Genomic DNA, 17171 nt, shown 5'->3' on the forward strand with positions numbered 1-17171 from the left:
TATAGTGTTACAGCGCTGAACGATCAATAAAATCTATTTTAGAAAAGCCCGTCATTTCTTCGGACGTACCGCAGCTAAGGCATTTTGTTTACATTTGCTTAGATGAACTGTTCAAAATGTCGACCATCTGCTTGAATACAGGCCGCAGTTCGTCTCATCGAGATCCGAACATACTTGGCCTCCAAACTCACCAGAATTCAATCCATTGCACTTCTTTCTTCTCAAATTCCATTTTCTTCTTGACTTCCTGCTGCTATAGCAGCTCTTACTCCAGTATCTGCTTTAGTTCATGTATTCGACTCCTGTGGGTAATGAAGGATTCTGCGAGACCGTCAGGCAAAAACAATGCTGAAATTTGGGAGCATGTTTATGGCCATTGTATTTTTCATATAAAGTAAATGTGTGTTATCAAATTGCAATAAAATTATTATATTTAATGTCCATCATTCCCAGATATGATGATTGGTAGATACTGAATACTTTCATCTATTTATGCTCAACAGTTAACGTTTCGTAATTAATAGTAAGACAGGTGAATAAACAAAACAACTTCAATTTTTTTTATTTTAGTACGTTATTTTACGACGCTTTATCAACAGCTTAGGTTATTTAGCGTCTGAATGAGATGAAGGTGATAATGCCGGTGAAATGATTCCGGGGTCCACCACCGAAAGTTACCCAGCATTTGCTCATATTGGGTTGAGGGAAAACCCCGGAAAAAATCTCAACCAGGTAACTTGCCCCGACCGGGAATCGAACCCGGGCCACCTGGTTTCGCGGCTAGACGTGCTAACCGTTACCCCACAGGTGTGGACAAAACAACTTCAAAAAAAGTAAAAACAAAGTGGTAGAGTGTATATTTACATATTTGTTTTGTTTAGTCCCATGGCAACTATAAAGTTTGCCTTTGTTTCAGGTGAAATTATCATGGACGTGGTGGACAAGAAGACTGGTTCTTGCCACTCAACATTGAAGTGGCACCTGCAGACATTAGCATGCATCACTTTCATGACAGTTTGTATCTGCGGGCTGTTCGTTTCAGTTCCACTGGTCTTATACATATTGTTATATACGCGATACTATCCTCTCGTGCTCTTGTATTACGCATGGGTGTGGTATGACCATGATTCAAGCGACTCGTTTCGAAGAAGGTAAGAAATTTTCATTAATGCAACACAATATAAAGTCAGGGATCATCAATTTTTTCATTTCTATTATTGTATTCCATAGAACTTAGGCCTACCTCAGCATTACAGCTTTGAGACGTGGAACAATTCGAAAGTTCTACAAAGTTATACAATACATAGCAAGCAAATTAATTCAATTTAGATAATTACTTACTTACAAATGGTATTTAAGGAACCCGGAGGTTCATTTCCGCACTCACATAAGCCCACCATCGGTCCCTATCGTGCACAAGATTAATCCATTCTATTATCATATCCCACCTCCCTCAAATTCATTTTAATATTATTCTCCCATCTACGTCTCGGCCTCCCCAAAGGTCTTTTTCCCTCCGGTCTCCCAACTAACATTCTATATGCATTTCTGGATTCGCCCATACGTGTTACATGCGCAAGGTTGCGGGTTCAATCCCGGGCCAGGTCGATGGCATTTAATTGTCCTTAAATGCGACAGGCCCATGTCAGTAGATTTACTGGCATGTAAAAGAACTCCTGCGGGATAAAATTCCGGCACATCCGGCGACGCTGATATAACCTCTGCAGTTGCGAGCGTCGTTAAATAAAACATAACATTTACGTGTTACATGCCCTGCCATCTCAAACATAGGCCTACAAGCATAAACAATTCATTAGTTGAGTTTAGAAGGTATGAGTACGTAGAAATAATATTGTTAATTCTGTTCCGAACCTTTTCTCTTTGCTCTTCAGTACTTTAAGAAAATTAAATTGACACAGTACATATAATAGATACAGAAGCGATTCTTTTTCAAGCCGCTGTGATCATTCGGACCCGAACTCTATGCCCTTGAATCGACGCTTGAGTGAAGTAATCTTTCATGTAAAGCAACATGAAACGATGTAGGCTATGATAAAACTGTGTCAATATCTATACAGATTTCTCTGTATTAACATTCCTCATATCAAGAGGAATACAAGCCTTCCACATTTTTGTGTACAGGTAATTGTTTAACTACGATGTTAATTCATTTCCTACATTACTTCTTAAAACGTATTACATTATAAAGGTAAATTTGATATTTATTCAGTTTCTAAAGTGATATTCACGAATTAATCGAGTACGCTCTTTTACATTCCGTCTATACGCTACCTCAACAAATTGGACCAACTAAAGCAAATTTCCAATGGACAAAGTAGCCGTGTACCCGACGCAGATAAATGGTGCTCTCTACACGCTAGTCGGCATCGATAACCATTATCATTACGTAGGTGACTGCTGCATCAGTGCTGTACAGTACTAGAAAAAAGTAATGACCCAACTCTTGGAGACCTTTCATAGCGTGATCTACACAATAACGTTTGTTGTCTATATTTTGGACCCAGTTCTTCGTGACGAAATAGGCACTCCGCGCAAAAACCAGGCCTTCCGTGTCGTATAAGTAGCTTAGATGGCTATGAAGCATCTGCGTGTGACGTCGGTTTCTATGGTAGCCATGATTATTCGAGGCACCCACCTTGCAGTTATTTTTTTTTCATACCTAATTCGTTTAACGAAATATTGTGCACACTATGGCATGAGAAACCTATTTCCTCTGCTATATTCCTGATGGTGACTCGTCGAACTTGCAGCACTAAATCATGCTCTTTATTGATGTTTTCTAGTGTTGTGTCAGTTACACCATATGATATAGTAGATTCTCCTAAGGTGCCTGTCATATATTGGTGAATTTAAGATGGAGAAATCCCCTTCTTTTGCAGGTATTTAATCACAGCTCTTTTCTGAGAGGTTCCATTTCTCTACTGACACAGAACCTACGGCCACTCGAACACCTGCTTCGAGCCAATGCGGACATGTACGAGTAAAGACTTGCAGGTTGGCAAGTAGCATAACACATTTCAATCATTATGTGGCACAAAATATAAATCTTAGGTCAACTAGAAATAGGTCAGGGCTACAGCATAGGGATCAACCCTCGTAGGAACTAATCCTGGGAGAGGTCCTCCAAAGCGTTAAAATCTTTACCATAGATTTCTTTTGTATTCCGAAGTAGTTATTGTCTAAATATTTTTCTTCTTAGTTTCGCCCATAAATTTTCAACGACCTTCGGATCTTGTGACCTGGGATGCCAATGGATCACTTTCATCTCAGGCCTTCTTTGAATCTATTTGAACGTCTTGTGAAGTGTGAACCGGACAGCAATACTGCTGGAATCTTAATGGTCCTATGGGATAACGTTCTTGTACTTAGGGAATAACATGTTTTTTCAAAAGGCTCATATACTCCGGCGAACGCATCCGGCCATAGACATGCTTTAAGACACCTACCCCATCACGAGAGATGCAGCCCCAGCGTAACATGTTAATGCGTCTCGACCTTCGACGTCGGTCAAACTATATAGTATAAAATCTACGATCAGACTCATGATAGACTCCGACAGGTCCGTTGTTATCTATCAAAATACAGTAGATGTTTCATTGTGAAAAAGTACTTCTCTCCAATCGAAATCCTCTAAACTGGTCACAAAGACTAGGGGATCTACAGCTTGTTCTTCAATGTTTTCTTTCCGAGCAGCCCTGCATTTTCTAAGATCAGCTATTCCCAAACGGTTAATAACCGAGAAAGTAGACACAGCCTTCTACTGATTAGCAGTGAGGAAAGGGTCTTCTAAATGCGCCCTGAGTTAGGCTTCATCTTCTCACCTTAAAGAAATTCGCGGTTGCCCAGCAGTAGGGCGTCGTCTGACCTCCTTAACATTTCGAAAACGAATTTTCACTTTGATTTGATTTCAAGCCGAAGATAATTTTTTAACAAATCTGAATGTGACTCACTGGTGATGATGTTTCCCCTAGGCGTGTGTAGTGCTCCAAGATAACGCCTCGTTCGTCCCAAAATAGATTCAGCATAACCTATCCTGCAGATGTCTGCGTCCGGAACTTCTTGGGTTTTAGTGATGAGGAATGGCGCCATTCCTTGCTTGCTCTCTCTGTTTCGGGCTGATGGTACTGTACCCAGGTTTCGTCTCCAGTAACGATTCTTGCAAGGAAGCTATCACCTTCAGGCGACTCCTTCAAAGCGCCGCAGAAGTTCTTCACAAGTGTCAACACGTCGTTGTTTCAGTTCTGAAGTGAGCTGCCGTGGCACTCACCTTGCAGATACTTTGTGAAACTTAAGCACGTCATGAATAATGTGATGTGCTGAGACATTGCCTACGCTATAGTTATACAAGGTCTCTGAACTCCGCCGCTAGATATCAGACAATTACACTGCTGTTTACACCGAATTTACATTGGTTGTGTAGGGGAATTGGCGCATTAATTGAGATACTGGTTTACATATAGCTCGGAAAAAGCTTGTGAAAAGTGTTTTTATGTGTACAGTAAATTATGGGCAACCGGTAGACATAAGTTCGTTACTTGTTTCCTGTTTAACATGTACAGCATGCCCAAATGACTGATCCTAATCCTATTGTACGCCTACTTTGTTTGCATACACAATGTCTTATTGTTTTCAGGTTACGGCTTTGATATTCCAATCTACACTTCGATTCATAATAGTTCACTGTTGCGTACCCTTTTGTAAAAGTGGAGATAAAAATGAAATTGACATCACTTTCCATCAATTTCCATCAAATGTTGACTTGCGTCAAAAATGGGTTAAATCAATATCGCGGCAAGACCTGAACAAAAGTAGTTTGTGGCAACCTTCAAAAAGAAGATCTGTAGTGTGCAGTTCACATTTTGACATATCTTATTTTAGTATTTCCACTAAAAACAGGCGACTCCTTCCAAATTCCGTCCCGATCATTTTTCATATCTTCAAGGACACGACAAAGGCATTCGCAAATGTAATGTCGCGGCTAAAAGAAATTATGGTTTTGCTTTTCGAAAAACAAGCCGAATTTTGGAGTCAAGGTGAGAACCAGAACCAACAGGGCCAGATCGGAACCAGCGTGTGACGAAAATCAGGTTTCCAAGTTGATACTGATAGACATAGCTATTGCCCGTAATTTGAACGACATAAATGTTTTAAATGGAAAAAAAAATACTTTGTCACGAGCCCTAAGGAGAAAAAGTAAAATCATAACTGAACTAAGAGCAAAATGTGCCAAGTTGTCTGCAAGGCTCAAGAGAAAAAAATAAAAAAATCATTCGCCGAAAAGTTATATGATTCTTTATTAGCTGCTAGCTTATCCGAAAACATGATGGCAACATTTCTGTTGGAACAACTTTGAGCTTTTGGAAAGAAAAAAATAAGTATACTGAGGATATTCTAAAACTGTGTTTTCTGGCACAACAGTTCTCCTAAAGATTATGAGTTTATCAGATCGATGAATACTTTGCACTTGCTTCACAGAAGTACCCTTAAGAAATATATTGGCTTATCCTCCGGACAGACAGGCATTACCCGGGACCAGAGTCGTGCAGATTTGTCCAAATCCACCGGCTTCCCCTTCGCTGACCGCAACGGGCTAAGCAGTGTCGCACGGAACTAGCCCGTGCCGTCACCCTGCACCACCGCACGGGTCGCGGCGGACTGCTTGTGGAGCGGTTTAGTGCGGTGGACTGGTTTGTATCAAAGCATGAGCCCAAGCTTCCGCTATCAGTTACTTATGAATTGAGTTGGTGCGGGTTTGTGCTTGTATGTACTGTTCGATAACGATCAGCTACTGTTTCAAACATTTGATTTCTGTTTTTCAAGATGAGTTCAAATAATGGTGCATCGCAAAGAAAATACAGTCTCTGTGAGGCTGCTATTACACTATCAAAATTCTTTGACAAAGAATATTATGCTAAAATATTACATCAAAGATCTTTGATAAAAGATAGGATTTGGGGTATATTACACTACATGAAATCTTTTCAGAAGATTTTATCAAACATGACCTAAAATTAGGAACAAATCTCTCCTAACATTTTTTCCACAACAATGAACACGCGTTCCGTGGATTTGTTGACACTAATATTTACGCGTTAAGTTTACGATTTGTTTACACTGTTATTTACGCGTTAAGTTTATAACACCATGAATAAATATCTGGTCAGGGCTTAAACCATGGATTGTAAGACGTGATAAGAGAGGTATACTTCTAAACTTATTGAAAGAGCTACAATGAGAGGACTTGGAAAGTTATACAAATTATTATAAAATATTATTTACTTAGAAATGACTTTTAACGAACCCGCAGGTTCATTGCCGCCCTACATAACCCCGCCATCGGTCCCTATCCTGTGCAAGATTAATCCAGTCTCTATCATCATATCCCACTTTCCTCAAATCCATTTTAATATTAGCCTCCCATCTACGTCTCGGCTTTGCCAAAGATCTTTTTCCCTCCGGCCTCCCAACTAACACTCTATATGCATTTCCGGATTCGCCCTAATAATATTAAAATTATATTATAAAAATTATTTATTTACATTTCATTTGCTTCATACTCCGATATCAGAATTTTTGTGGTAGCAACAATCTAGTTATATTTGCGTTCCGCCATATTTGTTTCAAGGTATAGAAATCTTTTATCAAAGATAACAAGCTGCACTTACATTTAATAAAAGATCTTTTATCAAAGGAACTTTTACAAAAGAAAATCCATTACACTGTCATATATTGTATAATAGGTATATATTTTATAAAAAGATCTTTGCAAAAAACTTTGATAGTGTAATAGCAGCCCGGAAAAACTTCATCACAGACACCGGCCGTGAAAGCATACTTTCTAAAATACAATCTCTCTAGATAAAAAGTAGTGAAGGAGAAAATCGCTGCTAGAAAGTTTAAAAATACAAAGTCGGATGAAAATTTCAAAAAGTACCATAGGGACAGTTTTTAAATCTGTGTTCGACAGCAGTGGAAAATATTTTAATTTTGTACTGTGTCCTGTATGCTTATGCCCCACGCCAAGCGCAAGCTGGAAAGGAGTAGAATGCAATCAACTGGTGGGGTGACGTCACCGCACTGCTCAGTGCGGTGGGCTAAGCTGGGCTGCGTCGTGGTGGGAATATAATGGTGAAGCAGTGCGCAGTCTCGCCCGTTCTCCTGCTACGTGATGACGTCACGCGGGAAGCATTGCAAACTCTCTCGCTGCTTGCTAGCTTAGCTCAGCTCAGCTCATCTCCGTAAGGTTTTGGAAGTGGGGTAGGTTAATTGATTACGAATACCAAGAAGCTGTATTAACTAATCCCTTCCCTACTAACGTCTTGTGATGCGCTCCCAAAGCATAGCCGTCTAGACATGACGTCTTTGTGACCCTGCGACTTTTATTGACAGTTTTCATTCAAGTTGTCTATTTAGAGGGTTGCTGTAGGTTGTAAAACGATCTTTCGTGAAGAAGAGGAGTTATTTTCCTCTAAATATACGCGAAATGTTTTCCAGAGTTCTAACTGTTTGAATAAAAGTGTATTGAAGTTCTGTCCTGCATTCTAAGTGGAATGAACAAAGTTTAAGAAATGGAGTCAGAATCGAGGTCTTGTAAGAGTTATTGGCAGTAAAGTGAGATGACAGAAAAGGTCTGTCTACGAAGCACAACATTCACATGGTCAACATAAAGGAAAAAGGGTAACAATGAAGGGGAATAAACAGTGGTGAAACTGAAGGGCGTAATAGAGTACAATAGCGTTATGTTGTGGGTTGACTGTCAGGTCAGCGTCAGAATGAAGTCTTATATCCCTTCTCCATTATGGGAAAATACGTAAAAAAAAAATTACAGAAATGTTTCTTCAATACAATATTTATGGTACTTTTCAGCTTTTGAATGTCTACATAATTGCATATAAGACCGTGAATGGAAGCAAACCCAGGAAGGAAAGGATCTATACAAATCTTCGACTAGACCTGGAAGCAGGCATTTTATAGACGGTTAACCTTGCCTAACTGCAGTGTTAGTGAAAGGGCAGGGGATGCTGGAGTTACGACGACAATATTACAAGCAAACTGTTGGGCTTATTCCCCCCCCCCGTCATATACCTACCACCCACAGAAAAAGAAGCCAGCGAGAACCTGCAAAGTTTGTAAATCTCACAAGAAAGAAGCGAAACAACGTGGGAGTGCAAACAATGTTTTGTACTGGAGTCTTTCGAAGCTTACTGTTCAAATTGTTACCAAATTATGAGTATAATATCACAATTTGTAGTAAAAGACGCATGTTTATTGTAAACGACCTCCATCTGCCTTTAAATGCCACTTACCGCACACCAACAATTCGCTGTCTGCGCGTGGAGATTTAAATAGAGATTCCAGACAATAAACCCGTCCTTTTAAATCTGACTGCATGAACTTAAAGGTAGCAACAAGCAAACTTTAGAAAAGAGTCAATAATGAACATTTGTTAAAGGCAGGTGTCGAATTAATTACGTTCATTCTGGTGTACTGCTTTCGTTAGAAGATATCTTAAGTTCATGGACTTAACTCGGTTTGATCCATTCAGGGTGATGGACAGAATACGTTCTGAATCAGACCTTCGATTTCAGGCTGGCTTTAAAGAGGCTAAAAATGTGAATTGCAACAAATGTCAAGTGTAGCATGATGAAGTGTCCCTAAAAGAAGGCAAATTCGGAAAAAACGCATTTTCGATAAAATGTGGACTTAACGCGTTTTGATTCCGAGCTCCAGAAATACTGTACGTTCAATAAAGTTTCATCGTCAACATTTTTACATTACTTAAAAAAACACACATCAGTTTTTCATTCCAGTGATTCTGCATATTTCTTTTAGTAAAATGCTCCTGCACACAATTTTAATATCTGAATAATTTTTACACAAATTAAGTCCACAATTTCCACATCTGACATTAATTTTCGTAATGTGAACGTTTTTCTTATTAGCAGCTAGTACTTGAAATAGACCTTGATTCACCCTCACCAACCGCTTCTGTATTATCTTCCTCACTACCACTTTCTTTCTTCAACTCCGCCTGTAAATCAATTTCCAATTTAGCACTATAATATCACTTTCATCCAAAATATTAAGGCTGCTATTATCTACAAAAACAACTCATGTCTATGTTCTGTATCCCTTAATACAACTAGATTTGAATAAACACCAATAGAGAAAGAACAAATTTACCAACTCAAGTTTCTATACTGCAAGTAAATGGTAAAGTGGAGAATTGAAACAGTAAACCACTTTAACGGCATTGCAAACAGTTACAACAATGGACAAAAATCACACAATTCAAACTTGAAAATGTTTAAAAGCGTAGGTCATATGAAATGCCAAGGGTGGGTAAAATCTGTCCACTAACAAATACTTCAAATTATTAGTCTGCTATATTTGAAATTTAAAACAGAACACATGTGTGTATACTTTATCATGTTAGAGACAAATAAAGTAAAGGTGAAAGCTGTCAGATTTCATTAATTCAAAAAAATTTGGAAAATAAAAAGGGTGGGCAATTTTTTCCCAACCGTGATAATGCTAGGGTTAAGCGAGAAAATAATTATTTTATGCCCATTGATTGACGCCTTTTTTGCTCCTCTATTGACATTCGAGACAATTGGATCCTTCCATTTACTGAAGCCTTTTCTGTCTGGAAGGAAGTTGTTAAAAGATACCACAGCTTTAACATTTTGTGAGATATGTAATTAAGTCCTTTTAGTTTAGAAAGTTTTGAACTATGAGAAAATTATTCTCTTCTGCGGAGTGACTCATATGTGAAAAATTTTAACAATATGACACACAGGAACATACCAGTTAATAGTTATTATAATTATATAATTGCTGTAATTACTCACGTTTTGTTATTTAGGTCTAATGCACTATTCTCTGATACATGTTCGTCTGAATTGGTTTTGGAAGTGGCCTGAACAGTACATGAACTATTGGCAATGATGTCATTAATTTCTTTCCTCCTCCGTTTTTCACATCTGTCCAATCTCAGATTATCTGATGATTTTCGTTTCAAGCAAGACTGCGCCAGAGCTTTTGTCGGTACAGCGTCTACTTTCAGATTACGACTGTTTTTTGGTTCATAATTTAGGAGTTTCTGCTTTAAAGGTAGTTCGTAACTTGACTCCTCCAAATGAAGTGAACATATTCGAGCTGAAACAACATTAAGTCTTAAGATTTTTACCCCCTTTCTTTTCCCTCAAGCAATCTACGGAATAAGTCAAACAATAAGTTTAACATGAAAATATATTTTGCAAATGAGTTGCGAAGCAAATAAAATTTAGTAACATGCGAGAAAACTCATCGTGCTGTAAATTGACTTCATCCTCCCTTCTACAAGCATGCAACCATTGTCTTGCCAAGTCTTCATTCTTCGGAAACCTATAATATTTTACGTCAGTTCCTTTTGTTTTTCGATTGTAACTCAACCAGATACTGCACATCCAGGCATACTAATAGCATGTGTCACATTAATAGCATTACTGATACAAGAATACCATTCAATATAATATATATAAACAAAGAATTAACCCCGTGCACGTACACACAACAGCTGTTTGTTTTGTTCCTCGAGCACTGCGGTGCGAATTAGCGCGCCGCTGCTGCTTCCCAAGTGACGACATGCGCAGTAGAAAACGAGTTTGAGTCAACCGTCTGCTACACCATTATATTCCCACCACGGGGCTGCGTAACCCAGCGTGAAGGGCTACGAAGCGGCCGCGCCAAGCAGTGTTGGTCTTGGGTGGGGTGGGCTGGGCTGCTTAAGCATTAGGACTGACAGTGCTGCGCTGAGGGCCAGTCTGCAGGACTCTGCCCGGGACACTGAAGAGAGATTAAAAATTGAAGTAGAAAATCTTAACACAGAACAAGATAAATTTGGTTCCCCCATTGATGATGAGATGGCTATTCAAGCCAAACTTCAATATTACAATGAAAGAGTAATGGAACGGAGAAAAATTCTCTCCGGCGCCGGGTTTTCAGCTGACAGCACGTAGAGCTGAAAACCCGGCTTCAAATCCCGGCGCCGGAGAGAATTTTTCTCCGTTCCATTACTCTTTCATCGTATGATGACGCAGAATATCTGCATGGAAATATCATATGTACTTCGGTACATTCAAATAATATATTCAATAATACAGGCAACTAGACCTATTTCATGGGAGGAACGAACTGTTTGATGAACAGACAAATGAAGCCAGCAAAGAATGAGGAAACAGAACCGAATTCCTGTGGCATTCTTTTTCTGTTCTAATCTGGATGGTGACCAATTAAACAAGAAAACAGTGAAAGTGATTGCTGCTGTTGAAGAAACAGGATTTTCTGTCTTGCGGATTGTGACAGATAATTGTAAAGTAAAGGTCTCGTTGTATGAAAAAATGTGTGGTGGTAAGAGTGCACTAGAAACACAACACCCTTTGGATGAAAGCCGTAAGTTATTTCTTAGCTTAGATCAGTTACATCACAAAGAACTTGCGATCTCAGTTCCTGGAGGAATCGTTTCGGGAAGATAAGTACACGCTGCAGAGTTCTGGTACCAACATGAATTTCACTACAGTTCGTCATTTGTCGACGAAAATGGTATACCCATCCAATCTTGAGAAAATGAATGTCAAATGTGCGAAATTATTATTCTCAGATTCTGTCACAGCTGCACTTCCAACTTGCAGTTGTTCAATGTGAACGCTTCGGTAAAAAAAAAAAAAGAGCGTACAAGCAACAAGCAACTTTCAAGTTCTTGAAAAAGATAAAAAATAAGTGGTTGGCATTCACGACGTATGCAGTCCAACAGAGGCCTACCGTTCTTGCAATGAGAACAAGTTGCATTTATTTTTTCACTTAGTCATGAACGTCTCCAATGGCTCACAGACACATTTCTGCCGTATATCGCTCAAATTCAAGCGGAAGGTCGAAAAAGACAAGAATGTTCAGTTCAGAAACATACAATGTCTGATCATCACTATACAGTTAACTGTCGTCTGCATCACTATTTGTTAAACACAGGTTTTCACTGTATTCTGATGCGTAATTTTTCCAGTGACGATATAGAGCTATTTTTCAGTCACTTCAGACAATTAGGAGGTCTCAATGATATTAGGCAATTCTTTAATTTAGCCCTAAATAATCTTATGTTTTAAGTTTGAATTTTTATATCCATAGGGAGACTATTAAAATTTTACTGCCATATAACGCGCTCCTTTTTGATATCACGCAGACTTGCCAATGGAGTATGAAAGTTATTTTTGACGCGTATTTATGCTTTGAACTGTTGAATTAGTTCCAAAGTTTTCACGATTATATAGGCCTACGAAGAAGTTTATTAATAAAAAAAAATATACTGACAAGCCATAGATATTATTTGTAGGTTTTTAAATGGTCCTACACGATTTCCTAGATTTGGCACCTACTGTTAATCTAATTATTCTTGTCATTGCAAGAGCGACAGTTACGGTGGAAAGATCTTTCAGTAATTATGAACACAAATATTTCAATTATTTCATGATATCAATTACATATTTCGATAAACTGTTGAATAATCACTACACTGGCTAGAACGCTGAACTCATCATATGGACTTGAGTTCGACCCCTAACGTATCCCTAATTTATAACATGTTGGGCAAACCCGTAGTCCTGATAACACAGAGATCTTCTCCGGAGCTCCGGTAACCCTGTGACATCTCATCTCATCGCGGGTGTAGAGTAGACCAGCCCTCTAAGCCGCATCCTGGAGAAGGAATCTGTCCATAAACTGATCTACACAACTGGTGAATGACAAAAATTCAAGTACCTGCAATTAGATAAAAAAAATCTCAAAGCGCGTTGGCGCGCTTAGATAAGATGCTAGTCAACCACATTAACTTTAAAGCCGGTGAGAGGAGGTACAGCGACACTAGTAAGAATACCCAATCTGTACTTCTGTACCACGCACGAGTTTCCGATGCCGATATAGGAAGTGCCTGGAGTTTTTCAAGCTACTCATAGCCTATGCCGCCGAGATTCGTTTCTATCAGGTGCTGAGGCAGAATGACTCACCTGACAGCGTCGATTGATCAAGAAAGGCTTAAGGCTCCGGGCCAGTGAGGCTATCAGGCTATTCGCCCACGAAACGCGACCCAACTCTATCAGGGGCTGTGGCAGGATGGCCCACTTGTCAGCGTCGAGTTCACAAATTCCATCAGGCCAACTGTCGAACTTGGACAATCATTGCATATATAGGGCGCACAATGGCCCAGTACAGATCCATCCTGGGCCCAGTCCTTGTAAAGCCAGCCAGCCAGCCAATATTTGAAGCATGATTTGTTAAAGGGAATTATCTAATGTATAGTAGGGGAAACTCGGCAAATTTGGCAATATGGGAAATTTGGCAATATTCTTGTATTTATTTTATTGACAAATTTTCTCCAGAGTTTAAAGAAGATCAACGACACCTTCATAGAGTGCAACATCTGACTGTACTTTTAGTTTTCGTTTCATCCGAATCCGCGCATTATAGTGGCAGATATTGTTACTAATAGAAAGAAGTGTTGAATACTTCCTGTTGACATGGTGGTTGTGTGGACGTGTGTATACAAAGACGGAAAGAAAGTGTTGTTCATTACCTACGTTTGTTTGTGCATTATGTATCAAAAGCTGAGATTCTATATTATAAGGTAAGCTATTTTGACCAACTATTGGAAAAGAGAGCCTACACGCAATTAGTAGTGACAATGGAGTTAGATTAGTCAACTTTGCCACATCGAAAAATTTAATTGTCAAAAGTACAACATTCCCCCATAAGGATATACACAATATACTTGGACTTCTCCAGATGGATTGACACACAACCAAATAGCTCACATCTTGATAGATAAACGGAGACATACTAGTATAGTAGATATTCGAACTTTCAGGGGTGCAGACTGTAATTCTGATCATTATTTGGTGATTGGAGAATTAAGAGAAAGATTATCTGTAGCCAAGCGAGTAGAGCAACAGGTTAATATTACTAAATTCAATATTTTGAAATTAAAGGACGAGGAAGCTAAGCAAAATTATCAGGTCGAAATTTCGAATAGGTTTGCCACTTTAGAAAGTTCCGACGAAGTTGAGAAAGAATTAGATGTTAATAGCGTGTGGGAAAATATCAGAGATAGTATCAAAATTGCAGCTGAGCAGAGCATAGGTTATTATGAAACTAAGAAAAAGGAACCGTGGTTTGATGAAGATTGTTGCATGGTAGTAGAAAGAAGGAAACAGGCAAAATTGAAATTCTTACAGGATCCAGTTGAGGAGAAGAGAGATAATTATTTCAATGAAAGAAGATTGATGAAGATTGTTGCATGGTAGTAGAAAGAAGGAAACAGGCAAAATTGAAATTCTTACAGCATCCAGTTGAGGAGAAGAGAGATAATTATTTCAATGAAAGACGGGAAGCAAGTCGTACACTTAGGAATAAAAAGAGAGGCTACTTGAAGGAAAAACTGAATGAGGTAGAAACAAATAGCAAGAATAAAAACATTCGGGATTTATATAAGGGTATAAAGGAATTTAAGAACGGATATCAGCCAAGGGTAAACGTGATCAAGGATGAGAATGGTGACTTGCTTGCAGACACTCCATCAATCCTAAACAGATGGAAAAACTATTTTGCGCAACTACTAAATGTACATAGGCCAAATAGAAATGATCGGGACGAAATTGAAATACAAACTGCTGAGCCATTTATACCCGAACCCACGCTTTCAGAAGTCGAAATTGCGATAGACAATCTGAAAAAGTACAAGTCTCCAGGTATCGATCAAATTCCAGCAGAATTAATAGAAGAGGGTGGAAGTGCATTATATAGCGAAATTTATAAACTTGTACTTGGTATTTGGGAACAGGAAATTGTACCAGAACAATGGAAGAATTCCATAATTGTACCTATTTTTAAAAAGGGGGACAAAACCAACTGTAGTAACTTTCGAGGAATATCACTTTTGTTCACGTAGTACAAAATTTTGTCCAATATTCTTTTGAGAAGATTAACTCCGTACGTAGATGAAATTATTGGGGATCATCAGTGCGGTTTTCGGCGTAATAGATCGACTATTGATAAGATTTTTTGTATTCGACAGATAATGGAGAAAAAATGGGAGTATAAGGGTACAGTACATCAGTTATTCATAGATTTCAGAAAGGCATATGACTCGGTTAAGAGGGAAGTATTATATGATATTCTTATTGAATTTGGTATTCCCAAGAAACTAGTTCGATTAATTAAAATGTGTTCAGTGAAACATACAGCAGAGTCCGTATAGGTCAGTTTCTATCTGATGCTTTTCCAATTCACTGCAGGCTAAAGCAGGGAGATGCACTATCACCTTTACTTTTTAACTTCGCTTTAGAATATGCCATTAGGAAAGTTCAGGATAACAGGCAGGGTTTGGAATTGAACGGGTTACATCAGCTTCTTGTCTATGCAGATGACGTGAATATGTTAGGAGAAAATTCACAAACGATTAGGGAAAACACGGAAATTTTACTTGATGCAAGTAAAGTGATCGGTTCGCAAGTAAATCCCGAAAAGACAAAGTATATGATTATGTCTCGAGACCAGAATATTGTACGAAATGGAAATATAAAAATTGGAGATTTATCCTTCGAAGAGGTGAAAAAATTCAAATATCTTGGAGCAACAGTAACAAATATAAATGACACTCGGGAGGAAATTAAACGCAGAATAAATATGGGAAATGCGTGTTATTATTCGGTTGAGAAGCTCTTATCATCCAGTCTGCTGTCCAAAAATCTGAAAGTTAGAATTTATAAAACAGTTATATTACCGGTTGTTCTGTATGGTTGTGAAACTTGGACTCTCACTCTGAGAGAGGAACATAGGTTAAGGGTGTTTGAGAATAAGGTGCTTAGGAAAATATTTGGGGCTAAGCGGGATGAAGTTACAGGAGAATGGAGAAAGTTACACAACACAGAACTGCACGCATTGTATTCTTCACCTAATATAATTAGGAACTTAAAATCCAGACGTTTGAGATGGGCAGGGCATGTAGCACGTATGGGGGAATCCAGAAATGTATATAGAGTGTTAGTTGGGAGACCGAAGGGAAAAAGACCTTTAGAGAGGCCGAGACGTAGATGGGAGGATAATATTAAAATGGATTTGAGGGAGGTGGGGCGTAATGATAGAGACTGGATTAATCTTGCACAGGATAGGGACCGATAGCGGGCTTATGTGAGGGCGGAATTGAACCTTCGGGTTCCTTAAAAGCCATTTGTAAGTAAGTAAGTAAGCTATTTATATAATTAATATTTACTGTTAATAACTCATCAGGCCTTAGCTCGTTTTATGTTCTTCTTAGCAAAAAATGTCTTCTCCAGGGTAGTGTGAATTAGCCATTTTCCTTTATAGTGATATAATGCTGCTCTCTTTGAACACGGATGTGTACTCGATATTAAAATTTAAGAGTAGGGACGTGTGAGGGATTTTTACAGTCTTCAATGCAGCACTGTGTGTGGTGTGTTGCAGATATGCCAAGGGAACGAGGACATTATTCTGAAAAATATTCCAAAGTTGATTTGCGGGCTGCGGTTGGGAGTGTTTTGAAAGATAGATGGTCGACTTATAAGGCTTCTAAGAAGTACAATGTGCCCTTTAACAACTTAAAGAGGTTTCTGTATGCATCCTCAGGACCCGATGACGTCATTCCCAAGAAAAGACGACCCCTAGCTCTAACCGTTGAGGAAGAGCAAAAACTGGTGACATATGTAATCAAAATGCAAGAACTTGGGTTTGGGCTATCGGCAAAAGAAATTAGAAGACAACCCTTCAATATAATTAATAAGAGTGGTCGGAAAAATCTATTCAATTCTTTTTTTTTTTGCTTTGTTTTGTGTTTATGATATTTAGTGACTTATTGTCCCAGTAAATTAAGCCTTATAAACCTAGTACCACTGTTTTATTTTGAAAAATTTACTTTTTAATCCTATTGCCTAATTACCCCTGTATTATTGCCAATTTATCCTGATGAAGTAGCAAATCTGGAAACATGTCATTTGTTATTTATTAGTGTGTTATGTATAAAGTAATTTAGATTTGTAGAATTTTCTTTCAGAGGTTTATTGGGATTTAATGTTTAAACACATTCCATAATAAAGGAATATTTAATT

At 38.5% G+C, this 17171-nt stretch overlaps 1 protein-coding gene across 2 annotated transcripts in view; it reads left to right on the forward strand.

Annotated features, from left to right (window-relative positions):
* The window catches only part of LOC138705955 (2-acylglycerol O-acyltransferase 1-like), a 65506-nt gene that overhangs the window by 13671 nt on the left and 34664 nt on the right, over positions 1–17171 (forward strand). For both annotated transcript variants that reach the window (XM_069834769.1, XM_069834768.1), the window contains exon 2: positions 917–1151. In XM_069834769.1, the coding sequence (XP_069690870.1) occupies positions 928–1151 (224 nt within the window). In that variant the 5' untranslated portion in view covers positions 917–927. The remainder of the gene's footprint in view (positions 1–916; positions 1152–17171) is intronic.

The sequence above is a fragment of the Periplaneta americana genome, chromosome 9, assembly GCF_040183065.1.
Source record: "Periplaneta americana isolate PAMFEO1 chromosome 9, P.americana_PAMFEO1_priV1, whole genome shotgun sequence".
NCBI classification, from domain to species: Eukaryota; Metazoa; Arthropoda; class Insecta; order Blattodea; family Blattidae; genus Periplaneta; species Periplaneta americana.